General features: G+C 37.3%; 1 protein-coding gene across 3 annotated transcripts in view; it reads right to left on the bottom strand.

The window, feature by feature from the left end:
- LOC128741563 (FAD synthase-like) overlaps positions 1 to 14380 on the bottom strand; it is a 53972-nt gene that overhangs the window by 9299 nt on the left and 30293 nt on the right. The window contains exon 3 of one of the 3 annotated variants that reach the window (XM_053837480.1): positions 13789 to 14367. The exons of the other annotated variants lie outside the window; for them this stretch is intronic. Within the exon in view, the coding sequence (XP_053693455.1) occupies positions 14353 to 14367 (15 nt within the window). The 3' untranslated portion in view covers positions 13789 to 14352. Of the gene's footprint in view, positions 1 to 13788; positions 14368 to 14380 lie in introns of those variants that run through there. 3 annotated transcript variants of the gene reach the window in all.

Genomic DNA, 14380 nt, shown 5'->3' on the forward strand with positions numbered 1-14380 from the left:
GGGTTGCCAAGTCTGAAAATTACAAAACCCGGCCCCAGTCCTGCCTTCTTCAAAAATGCGGGGAGTAGTGGCAGTATATAGCCGGATTTGCAATTTAAGAGAAAGTGAACGGCAGGACATCACAGTCGCAACCACAACGAACATTGAGTCGATTATTGAAGTTACCGCCAGAGAAAGGTATTGTCACTGCCACTGGTTATCTTCAATGATCCACTGCTCAGGGTTGCTAATAAATTTATCAGAAAATTTTACAAATCAGGCAAAAAGTACAAATCCGTTTTCATGTGTCCGAAAACCGGCCTTTACGCCAGATTGACCGGCCACCGGCTTTAAAAGTGAAAAACCGGTCGGGCCGGCCAAAAACCGGCCACTTGGGAACCCTACTACTCACACTTGCAGGAAATCTCCTTGCGAACGTACGTGCGATAAAAGAAAAAATGCTTCCCTCTCTTTTGATCTTACGCAAAATCCTGCATCGTTGATAGAATAAACATCAACACGAATTTATCAAGGGCATGGTGTGTTGCTATCTCTTTCTGATGTAGGAGTGAAGAGAGCAACTTTCAAATGGTCCTCGGTAAAGGGGAATTCCCAGCAAATTTTTTGGTTCCTGTCAAAATTAACATTTTGGTACCTATGCGTGGGACATCGAAAATGTATGAATTTGACAGCCACTTCACCCCGTAGGAATCTATATGGCATATGCATACGGATAATATGCAAGAAATATTTCTATATGTACATGTATGCCATCACATAAAAAGAAAATAAAAGGTAGGTAATTCTCCCAAAGCGCAACTTATGGAACAAATGTGAAAAATAAAATCTTTCCCTCCATTCCACCTTGATAAGCAAATCAAACATCCGAGTTAAGAATTTCGGTAATTTAAGTAGAGCTATTGGCAGCTGACTTGCAATCAGGGATGATTCCTCCTCAGAAGAAAAAAATTCAAACTGTGCTCAGTCTTCAACGCGATTTATTCTGCTCCGTTTCACTTTAACTTTTCTCTTTCTTGCTGAACGCAGTTGTATGAGCAACCGCACACTGTGCTACTCATTGAGGAGAAACAGAATGTTAATACACTTTGAATACGTTGATGCGATGCGCTGACGTATGACAACTACGGGTAGTTGTAACATGGGTAGTGCGTTGAGAAAAAACGACGATTGTAAATAGCGATTATTGCCATCAGAAAAATATTAATCTACTAATGCAATTGAATCCTGATTCTTACATTTAGTATATGCAGTTGAATTTGGCTGCCCGTGAACGCAACTGCATCATATGGTTAGGCATGTCACGACGGCAACAGTGCGAAAAATGTTATTGGAATTCCCATGCACTTGCTCCTTGACGCGCACCTACAGGAAAGTCCCATTATAAACAAAGGTAATTCTTCGCTAAGATTCAAAATTTAACGACGTTTGATTGCCTTGACGCCTCTGAGTCTATAGTTTCTGTACGCGCACCGGTTGTTTCGTTTTCACGCTTACTGCTGTAGCTACCGAGAGGACCGAGAGCGAAACCGAAAGTTTCACATATAAAGAGCGCATTAAGAAGTTTTTCTGCGCGTCAGTTTTTCTCTTTATGTTTAGTCTGTTTCTCATTGCGTGAATTTATTTCTCATTTCTGAAAGCAGTTCTGCTCATTGTATTGAACAAAAAAAGTTGCACTTTTTGCACAATGAGTGAGGAAATAACAAGCCTGCTTGCAATTACCGTTTACAGATCAACTGGTAAAGCCGTTGCCCTACTCCTCCAAGCCACGTAATCGATAGATTGGCTGGCGGTTCAATTCTAACCGAAGAAGAAAAATAACAAAAAAGCAATCTTGAAACGTAAACAAAGTACGCCATATAGGGATAATAGAGAGGGAAGATAAAAAAAAGGATGTACATATATTTTTCGCATTTTTGACGTAGGACTACGTCTTTGTTTACTATACTGGGACTGGGTAGCACTTTGTGAAAACGAAAATAAAAGTGTAACCACAGACAAACAGACGAGACACTCGCATTAATTCCATCGTCCAATCGAAAACCACTTATTTTTCAAAAAAGCATGTTTCGCAACATGGCCACGCCGCGGCGCGCGAGTGTTGCTTCGAGTTTTCACTATGAAACCATACAAATGTAAAAACCCTACAGCATAAAACCCTGCAAATGCAAGCTACTCCGCAACATGCATAACAGAGGGTGCTAGTGTGCAAGCAAAATGTGTAGGACGATGGTTTTTAAAAGATTTTCTTCTATGTGTCCTGTCAGTTCGTCAGTGGTGTAACGTTTGAATGAAAGATTTCAAATGGTAATAACTACTAAACTACAGAACGAAACTGAACAATTTATATGTCGTTGTATAGATAAAATAACCAATTTTATGGATTTTATGGAGGGGCCAAGAGCAATTTTATGGAGGGCGTAAGAGGGGGGGGGGGCTCCCATGCAATTGAAACACAAATTTCCTCATAACTCGAGAACTAATCAAACAAATGGTACCAAATTTGGCATGTAGGGGTTTTTAAAGGCATGAATTTATTTTATGTTGGTTTGAGAGCCGTCACCCCTGTGGTAGAAGGATAAGGCAATACAAATGAAGTAATTTGCGATTTCGTCACAAACGAGAATGACATTAGCTGCGGATCATTTATGTAGGAGTGAGAGGGGAACAAAGAGTGGAGGAGAGGATCCGGGAGTTTGGAATTTGATGTTCTTGATATTATTCCTACTGCAAACAGCTTCAGCGAGGTGGAATACTTCATAAAACAGAATTTTTCGCGCATGTGCCATTTTTTCTGCTATGTAACAAGCGATAAGCTTGTAAGTAAACTAGTAAAACCTTCTCGGAGCAAAATCTAGTGAAACGACGCCGCTAACTTACGTGCCTGTTGTCATTCATGTCAAAAGAGAAGGACATTCGAATTACACGTCATATTTGCGATATTGTTATTTGTAATCAATGGCCCATTTAAAGGTCACAAGCGAGTTAAAGTAAGATTATTGAAACATGTCATACGCATTATCATATTTAATACAATAATCTGTGGGCTGGTCATTCATTACTATTTCAACCTTTGTGGTTCACACAAGTGATTTTTAAAAGAAGTAACTATGTCTCAATGGTTGCAGACGTTGCACTTATGAACCCCCGTCCACGTATTATTAAAGCTACCATTGCATTCAATGAAAAATTGAATCTGAATATTTCGCTCTTCTCTTTTAACACGGCTTTTTTAAAGGCCGCTCTACTGCCTCAAATCTTCTGGAATTTGTAACTTTTACTCTTAATGCAATGGACAGTGGCAACCACGTAGAAGCTATTTACACGGACTTTAGTAAGGCATTTGACAGAATAGACATACCATTATTAATCTTCAAATTAAGAAAAATTGAAATAGAACCGAAGCTCTTGAAATGGCTTCAATCATATTTAACGGAACGTAAACAAATTGTTCGCTTTCAAAATGCCCTCTCGGACCATATTCAAGTCACCTCTGGGGTTCCCCAAGGTTCCCACTTAGGGCCACTTCTTTTCATTTTGCACGTAAATGACATTTCCTATATACTTAACCACTCAAAAGTACTTGTAAATGCAGACGACATGAAAATATGTATGGAAACAAAAAATGCCCATGACGTCGCAGTATTTCAGAATGAAGTCAATGTATTCAACACTTGGTGCAAAAAATCTTTACTAAACCTGAATGTAAAAAAAATGTAACTCAATAGCATTTAGCAGGAAAATTCAAACTCCCTCTATTGACATATACTTAGGAAACAATATTGTACCAAAATGTAAAATTGTAAGGGATCTAGGAGTAATCTTAGACTCAAAACTAACATTTACAGAACATTACAACACCATTATTAACAAAGCAAATAGAATGCTGGGCTTTATCAAACGCTTCAGTCATAATTTCAAAGACCCGTACACAATAAAACTTTTATACATTACATATGTAAGACCTATTCTGGAATATTGCAATATTGTATGGCACCCACACACTGCGTTACACGAAGGACGCATTGAATCTGTTCAGAAACAATTTCTACTATGCGCGCTTCGAAAACTTAACTGGACAGTATTTCCATTACCATCTTATGAAGCGCGCTGCATGCTCATCAATATATTGCGATTATTATCTAAAATTTTTCTTTCGTAGGTTAAGTTGTGCGCCTAACAGTTGCGCGCAGCTTTGTTCTGGTTGCTCGCAGTCAAAGTATCTCTTTTACACTCACACGAAATCTCGTAAGAAACTGTCAACGCAAGAGTGATGAGAAAAGCAACAATATTTCTCTCTCGCTCATCAGCTGAATGCTAGGGTAGCTTGCTTCGTGTTTGTCCGTTCAAACATGGACCAATTTTTTACAAACGCAATCAGCATTTAAATTTTATCATTTTCGGTTAACGTAAGACATTGTAACTGTGTTGTTTGTAAGTCTGTACGTAATTGAACAAAACAAATGTTATCTAAGCAAAGAATAAGAGCAAAACATAGAAAACTTACACGTGCTTACTCTGTCAATAATACATGATTTACCTTTGCGCACAACTATATAAAGCTGAAAAACGAAATATTTTCTCGGGAAGCACAATACAAACACTTAAAGAACGTCGCGAACAAGCAATGCTTTACTTTATCAATGACATTATTTCTCAACGCATCCAATCCGCAGATTTGCTTGCTCAATTAAACTTTTATGCGCCGAGTCGTAACCTTAGAACTAGAAAAATATTTATGGAAAAATCATATAAGACCAATTATGCGAAAAATGGACCAGTCAATAACATGATGCGCCTTTATAATCAAAATTGCGAAAGAATTGACATCACTATGTCCAGAATCCAAATTAAACTACGACTTAGCCATAGGAATAATGTATAGTATATAAGTAAACATTGTAATAATACTATTGTATGTAGTCTACAAATGCTTGACGAATAAAACAAACAATTTAAAGCATATATCTCCCCCTTGTTAACCCTAGAAACGCTACTGGCTATATAAAGGCTGTCCATTGACTACGAACTCATTTTTAGTTATATCAGACCTCTCCGGGTTATTTTCGTTCATACTTTTTGTATGATGCGTTGTTTTTGGCCGACCCCCTGCCCCTAATAGTCCACTTAGTTCATGGACGGCCCCATGTGAACTACTTTGTATTGATATTTATGTGTATTGTTTATAAACATGCTAATGTTCACTGTTTAGGTTTTTAGCCTAACTTTATGTTTTTGGCACAATGTCACTCCCTAGAAGGGGTGAGATTGTGCCAAAGTTCATGCACTTCCAGTAAAATTAGGTTTCATTGTAACTAAACCATCTCTACGGTAGTTGTTAATTGAATAATTTAGTATATATTGACAGGTTTGACATCAACTTAGTTCTTAAATTGTGTGTATACTGAGCTAAAGAACAAAAATATGCTTTTTTGGCACAATCTCGCCCCAGATGACGGTACTGGTTATATTATACAAATATATTTCAAAGTAATTTGTTATTTTGAGCTAATTGGGGGGTCGCATTCTAGGGTTTGGTTTAAGTTAGAAACTAGCCATTTTCCTGGAAGTATTCGGAACGTTCCTAGAACGTGTCCGGCTGTAGCCAATGTAATCCTGGACACTTTATATGACGACAAATGAACTACTTTTGCAATTTTGAGTACTTAAAGATGTCATTTTATTTTAGTTCAATTCAGAAATTGATTCCCGATCCGGAACGTTCCCAGATGTGTTCAAACGTGGTCGATGATATCTTGAACATTTTATACGACTACCCTAGACCATTGGTAGACCGATATTTTGCAATATCGTGTGCTTGGAGGTGTCGCATGACTGGTTTGTTATGATTCAAGGTGCTTCTACAGTCAACCAAAAAAGTATTCGGACAGCAGCGCATAAATTTTTCTTTTAGTAATTTTGCGCAGTATTTTTGCAAAGAATGAAACCACATATTTTTTTAAAACAATGTCTAACTAAAGCATATTTAGATGCACAACAAAAATTCGGGGAAAAGCTTTCCGTTTTGAAGATAAAGTACATATAGTTTGAATTGCCTAAAAATGCAGCCAAAAAAGTATTCGGACAGTTAACTATTAGTTGAAACAAATGTCCTTTCTCGCTCAACTACTGCCTTGTAGGACCATTTACATTCTTGATGACCTGTTTTAATCTGTTTGGGATAAAATGAACAATTTTTCAAATATCCCTCTATGAATTGCTGACCATTTTTTTACAAGAGCTCGGTTTAAGTCATTTTGATAAGAAATCGAATGATTTCTCATTCTAGAAATGAAATTATCTAAAAAGATGTTTAAAAGGCTTCAAATCTAGACTGAATAATGATGTTTCGACAATTGTATGGTGCCTACCGCTTACAATTGTCGACAGTATGTTTAGATTCAACATCCTGGTACAATATGTATGTAGCACACAATTACAATTTTGCTTTAATTTTGCCTAAAATTGTTCAAATAATTAAGTTTACACTTAGTTCTATCCAAAAATATATATTCTTACTACCTCGGAGCTTTCCATGCGCCCCAACAAGGTATGACACCAACAATGATAACCAACAACTTATGCAGGAATAACTAAAAGAGAAGGGCTACAAGAGGAAAATCACTCATCAGCAAGCAAACAAGCAATGCGGTTAGTGTCATACCTTGCTGGGGTGCATGGATAGCTCCGAGGTAGTAAAGATATATATTTTTGGATAGAACTAAGTGTAAACTCAATTATTTGAACAATTTTAGGCAAAATTAAAGCAAAATTGTAATTGTGTGCTACATACATATTGTACCGGGATGTTGAATCTAAATATACTGTCGGCAATTGTAAGCGGTAGGCACCATACAATTGTCCTAGCGCTATCGAAACATCATTATTCAGTCTAGATTTGAACCCTTTTAAACATCTTTTTAAATAATTTCATTTTTAAAATGATAAATCATTCGATTTCTTATCAAAATGACTTAAACCGAGCTCTTGTAAAAAAATGGTCAGCAATTCATAGAGGGATATTTGAAAAATTGTTCATTTTATCCCAAACAGATTAAAACAGGTCATCAAGAATGTAAATGGTCCTACAAGGCAGTAGTTGAGCGAGAAAGGACATTTATTTCAACTAATAGTTAACTGTCCGAATACTTTTTTGGCTGCATTTTTAGGCAATTCAAACTATATGTACTCTATCCTCAAAACGGAAAGCTTTTCCCCGAATTTTTGTTGTGCATCTAAATATGCTTTAGTTAAACATTGTTTTAAAAAATATGTGGTTCCATTCTTTGCAAAAATACTGCGCAAAATTACTAAAACAAAAATTTATGCGCTGCTGTCCGAATACTTTTTTGGTTGACTGTATGTCCCAGCTTCATATATTCCGGAACTTGTTCCAGACATATCTTCGGAACCGTACATCCGTTCCAAATTCTGTTCAATAGAGTTGTTATAGGCCACAAAACTTTACGTTTGGTAGTTATTAAGTCAAATCGGTCCAGGCATTTCCTATAAGCAGATATTTTTTTTTCCATGTGTGGACTCATTACTGCGACCAGTATAGTTGATCTATTGTAATATCGCCCGGGTGTTTGCTGTATGACCTGCACTGCATTTCTTTTTGCTATAATCGCTATTGAGTGAGCGATATGCTTATTAAATTTATGCGTGCTTGTGTGTATTGGGGTTTACCCTTCCTTCAAAGCTTGATCTACTTTACCCACTTATTCCTCGCTGCCAGCACTATCCCATATCATAGCCGTCCCTGGCGAGGACTCATTCGTACCTCTGACCAGTACACTTAACTATAGGAGGGACATTTGCACTGTCAAGAGGCTTCAGAGGGTAAATATAGAATTCAGCACGAAGGAAGGGTAAATGGAGGGGCCTGAGAATAAACCCACGCTAAAGTCACTTGACATCGAAAGGCTTGATTCTACTAAGATTCGAACCCACGACCACTCGCTTGTCAAAGCAGACTCGGTAACCTTACGGCTACGGAGCCCCCTAAGCAGATATTTATTGCTATATTTGCACTACTGAGACTGTTATGCGTTTATTTCTAGCTTGTAACTGACATAATTTAATATTATTTTCAAAATTTTAGGAACAAACATAACATTACTGTTTGAAATGTTGAAAGCATGAACAATTTAAAGATGATCCCCAGTGTTATCCCCAAAGTGATGAAAATACATGGGACTGTTATGCATTTATGGGCAGTAATGGTAGTTATCATCATCACATGTGCATGTGTATGTAATCTACTGATAAATTTGTAGAATATTTCAAATCAGTCAAAAAATCGTGTGCAAAGTTCTTGGGCAAGATTATTATTTAAGGGGGGACCCTCACTGGAAAGTCGAAAAACTTGTTTGTTATGCATGTTCAGGAGCCTTTTACCTTCAGAAATGTTGACCCCAAAGTATTTTTCGGTACGGGGTCTCGTTGAGAATTTGCAGTAAAACTGTGGAATCACTTGAAGGAAAGTGCAGTGCTGTACAATAGTTTAAACGCGCTCTCCTCGAAGCCATATGTTTTCATCGACAGTGCGTGTATCTCAGTATCTAGAGGATCGCTTTGACTGATTTTTTTTTACGTGTAAAAATTAATTATCTAAATTGTGACGTAGCCGCTTTTCAATATCTCAATTTTTCAATTTTCGCTGCATTAAAAAAAATCGTTACACTTCGCAACCAGCAAGAGGTAGATAGTTACTATGTACAGCAAAGTTGCTTATTTTACTGTGTTTTACAACTTTTGTGGAGACACTGTACTTTTTTAGACGCATTTAAAAAAAGCAAAAATTTGTAACACCCTAATAGGTAGATTTACGGTCACCCTGATACTGTAGAAGGTTGCGCCATATTTTTTGAATAAACTCTTCCAAAGACACGCCACCTGGAAAGTTGAGCATTTTTGCGCAAGAGCACATGATCGCGTTTTTTTCTATTTGGTTCATATCAGTAAAGTTTACTTAAATAATTTCATCAATGTTTTTCAAATAACTTTTGACTGGTAAGGCCAATTCTAATAAGATTTAGCAGATATGTTCACAGCGTTAAGGCCTCTCGTTTGATACTAAGATAATTGAAATCTGATTAATTATCTGGTTAAAATCGTTATGAATAATTGTAAATTTTATTGTGCTGTACACGACTGCTCATAACTTCCAATTTAAACATCCAATCAAAAAACAAATCAATAGTGATCTATGAGGCTATATTACCTACCAAATGAGACTAATAGCGCATAAATCGGTTTGGCCATCTCTGAGAAACGTTCGACTAATTGACACCTTGAAAAAGCACAATTTTAAGCATAACTTTTGAACCGCTTGATTGTTTTCGATAAAATTCTCCACAAAAAATTTGCAGTAGTAAGAGCACAGACAAACAGACATAACTCTTGGAGGAAAAATCAACAAAAATTATCGTACCTTACATTTAGCTTGAACACTAGCACCATCTATGATCGACATTCCCAGATATCAAATAGCAACATGGGTATCCCTCGAAGTAGCAAGTATTTTTTATGGGGATTTCCCCTTTTTTTGTCAAAAAACGCCACTTTGACCAAAACGGAGACATTCCCAACTAAGCCCAAATTTGAAATAACGGTTTAATCGGTACGTAGAATGGAAAACGAGTGTTATGTCTGTTTGTCTGTGGTAAGAGCCTTCATTTGATACTAAAATTGTTGAAATCGTTTGAGCGGTGCCGGAGAAAATCATGTCACGTAATTTTTACATTTTTGCTTATACAGGGTGTCGATTATCCGGTGAAAATAAAATTCCCTGACTTCTCCAGGTTTTTCCAGGTGTATTTCGAAAAAATCCAGTTGCAAAATATCTCGCTAATTTCTCTTTTATTAGTGTTTACTATGAAGGATTTGATTGACTAAATCCAAGATTTTAAGGCTGAAAAGGTCTATCCTCCGAAAACGAATTAATCATAGGTTTTCACTAGTGATCGACATCGGAATAAAAATTAAAGTCCGGGTTACGGCACAAATGGGTTAAATGTCGTAGCTAATTTTCAAAAGCTGATTTTGGTTCAGTTTGATTCGTTCTTGTTTCGGTTAGAATCTGGTTTCGGTCCGGAAGTCTGGAATTATCTAGATGCAAAATTTCTTTGTTTTAAAGGTTGGACTTTTTCTAAATGTCAATTCCCATAACCCAATGAATAGTTGTTCTCGAAGCGTAGAATAATGTTTTAAGAATCTTGCTACATTAGCCGCAGAGTAAGCAGAAAATGTATTGTGCAAAAAACTTTTGTGCTAAATATCCAGTCAATATCGAAGAATCCAATAAATATTGATAATGATCAATAAGGTGGTGAGCCCTTCCGAAAGTCGATCAAATCGGTTCAACCGTTGTTGAGAAACGTGGTCTGGTAAACAGCGGGTCAGTCGCACATTCATGAAATTCTAAATTTCGAAACTCTGTGAAATTTGTACGCAACAGGTTGGTTGCACGTGACTCAAAAACTTCATTTGTGCTCACGTGACGGCATTGAGTAAAAATGTGCCAGCTACTTGAAATAAATATCCTTGCAAAGCCACAGCTTTTTCAGTATATTTTCTTCCCGTGTAAAAAATCCCTGACTTCAAATGAAATTCCCTGACTTTTCCAGGTTGAAACGAATTTCCCTGACATTTCCAGGTTTTCCCTGATTTTCCACCCGGGGGGCTGCCCCCCGCAGTGGCCGGCGCCTCCTACGGTAGGTCACCGGCAACACTAGCGGCCTGTGTCCGTCTCGCCCTGAATCATCTAATGTTACTATTGATAGTTTCTAGTGGCCTTGTTATGACTAATGTTTTATGAAAGAGTCTAGAATTACTCGAGTTCGATTAGTTTTTGAGTTACGCAAAAATTTCTGTTTTATTTGTATGAGAGTCCTTATCTTCCTACCACAGGGGTGAGGGGTCTTAAACCATCATAAAAAATTCATGCCTCCAAAAATCCCCACATGCAAAATTTGGTTCCATTTGCTTAATTAGTTCTCGAGCTATGAGGAAATTTGTATTTCATTTGTATGGGAGCCCCTCTTAGAAGGGGAAGGGGTCTCAGTACACCATAGAAAAAATTCTTAGCTCCAAAACCCCCATACGCCAAATTTGGTTCGTTTAACTTGATTAGTTCTCGAGTTATGAGGAAATTTGTATTTCATTTGCATATGAGGGGAAAGAGGGAAAGAGTCTCAATTCACCTTAGAAAAAATTCCTGCCTTCTGAAACCCCCACATGCCAAATTTGGTACCATTTGCCTGATTAGTTCTCGAGTTTTGAGGAAATTTGTTTTCATTTGTATAGGAGCCCCCCTCTTACGCTCTCCATAAAGTTGCTCTCTTAACCCTCCATAAAATTTCTGGCCATTTTATCTATCCAACGACATATAAATCGATCAGTTTCGTTTAATAGTTTAGTAGTTATTACCATTTGAAATCTTTCATTCAAATGTTACACTTCTATTTTCACTTATACGAAGTGCTACCCAGTATCAGTATAGTAAACAAAGACGTAGTCCTACGTCCAAACACCTTTCATTTGGGAAAATTGCTGCCATTTTAGTAATTTTTCTAATTTTCAAAAACCACTGCGTAACAATTTAGGCATTGACCCAAAGCTTCAAAATCATCCTTGAAATCCGTTCTACGATACTCCGTTGGTTCCCGGTACTTACCGCCAGCAAGGAACTATTTTCTAAAGGGCCTTCACGCGCCCGCATGCCATCAGCATAATAATCACTATTCTGGGATCCAAAAATTACAAAATATTGTCAATTGCAAGGAAATTGTACCATCCAAAGTGCGATATCGTTTATAAAAGTGCTATTTTGCATTAAATTGTTTCGGTATCTTCGGCGCACTTTTTCGTTATCTTCCAAGAAATAAGTGCGCCAAAGATACCGAATCGATTAAATGCAAAATAGCACTTTTATGAGCGATATCGCACTTTGCATGGTGAAATTTTCCTTGCAATTGACAATATATCTTCAAATATATTGCTACTTGCAAAGAAAATAGTACCACAGAGAACAGACATCCAAGCGAAAGGTCCCCACTTGGATAAAACTTATGTCAAATTAGTTGGGAAACTATAGTGATGATGTCGCTGAAGGCGCATAAAATTCTACACTAAACTCACAACAGCTAGCTTCTGGCGCTAGCATAACGCTTTTAGTCCATATATACTAGCGCCAGAGGAGCCAAAGGTTGTCAGTGTGCAAATCAAAAGAATTATTTAGTTGGGAAACTATAGTGGTGATTAGAGTGACTATATACAGAGTGGCGCCAAGTCATCCCAAATGTATGCAATGCGGTTTATCCTAGGTTTTTCTTTCTCTTTCCTGCATACGCGTTGGATAGGTTGTCTGCTCGATTGGAATGACACTGACAGATAAATATCATTCCAATTTTGACATTGTCGCCACTCTGTATATAGTCACTCTAGTGGTGATGATGCTAGCATATTAGGTGATTTTAATTTGATATTTTATCCAAGAATTCCCGAAAAATTTGTTCCTGGATGTCTGTTCTCTGTGATTGTACCATCCAAAGTGCAAAATCGCTCTTAAAAGTGCTATTTTAGCTTAAATCGTTTCGGTCTCTTCGGCGCACTTATTGCTTGGAATGTAACGAAAAAGTGCGCAGAAGATACCGAAAGGATTTAAGCTAAAATAGCACTTTTATGAGCGATATCGCACTTTGGATGGTACAATTTTTCTTGCAAACTGCAATACCTTAACCAATAACCAAAATACCCCAACACTTAACCACAGACAAATAGACATAACACTCGTTTTCCATTCTTCATACCGATTAAACCGTCATTTCGAATTTGTTCTTAGTTGGGAATGTCTCCGTTTTGGTCAAAGTGGCGCTTTTTGACGAAAGAAAGAGAATTCCCCACAAAAAATACTTGCTAGTTCGAGGAATACAGTATAATCAATATATATAGAATGCCAGTGTCGCTGCAGTGCGCGTGGTAAACATCAGTAGAATCAATATATATAGAATGCCAGTGTCGCTGTTTTTCTACAGGACTCATTGTGGTAAACATGATGCTAACAATCTGTATCAAGTCTGTGCATCGGGAACTTCATTGTCAAAGTTGCTCATTGTTATTTATCTGTTCTTTATCTGTGCGCTGGTTGGTGCTGTCATCAGTGCGCTCTCCGCTCTGTTTTTATGCCAGTGAAATGGTTTTAAACGTTCTTTTTCTTTTCGTCCGGATGAATAAAATCCCAAAACTGCGCCCTTTTGCACCGATTTTTTCAGAAATTTGTAGCAAGCGAAGTTTCCAATCATCTTACTTGGCAGCCATAGTTGAAATTTTAACTGGTAGTCAAAGTTTGACAATGAGATTCCCCTTTTGATGAATCTCAGGCACACACACATTTGCATATATGATGTAAATACATTATCTGAACATGTGTGATGTTTACCACGCGCACTGCAGCGACACTGGCATTCTATACATATTGATTATACTTAAACATCACACATGTTTAGATAATGTATTTACATTATATATGCAAATGTGTGTCTGCCTGAGATTCATCAAAAGGGGAATCTCATTGTCAAACATTGCCAACCAGTTTCAAATTTCAAATATGGCTGCCAAGTAATGTGATTGAAAACTTCGCTTGCTTCAAATTTCTGAAAAAATCGGTGCAAAAGGGCGCAGTTGTGGGATTCTATTCATCCCGACGAAAAGAAAAAGAGTGTTCAAAACCATTTCACTGGCATAAAAACAAAGTAAGCGGAGAACGCACTGATGACAGCACCAACCAGCGCACAGATAAAGAACAGATAAATAACAATGAGCAACTTTGACAATGAGGTTCCCGATTCACAGACTTGATACAGATTGTTAGCATCATGTTTACCACATGAGTCCTATAGAAAAACAGCGACACTGGCATTCTATATATATTGATTCTACTAGGAATACCCATGTTGCTATTTGGGAATGTCGATCATAGATGGTGCTGGCACAGACAAACAGACATAACACTCGTTTTCCATTCTTCGTACCGATTAAACCGTCATTTCAAATTTGGGTTTAGTTGGGAATGTCTCCGTTTTGGTCAAAGTGGCGCTTTTTGACGAAAGAAGTGGAATTCCCCATAAAAAATACTTGCTATTTCGATGGATACCCATGTTGCTATTTGATATTTGGGAATGTCGATCATAGATGGTGCTAGTGTTCAGGCTAAATGTGAGGTACGATAATTTTTGTTGATTTTTCTTATAAGAGTTATGTCTGTGGTGCTAGTGTTCAAGTTAAATGTGAGGTACGATAGTTTTTGTTGATTTTTCTTCCAAGAGTTATGTCAGTTTGTCTGTGACTTAACTATAATTCTAGCAGCTGAAAAAAATTT

Source organism: Sabethes cyaneus, chromosome 3, assembly GCF_943734655.1.
Source record: "Sabethes cyaneus chromosome 3, idSabCyanKW18_F2, whole genome shotgun sequence".
Lineage (NCBI taxonomy): Eukaryota > Metazoa > Arthropoda > Insecta > Diptera > Culicidae > Sabethes > Sabethes cyaneus.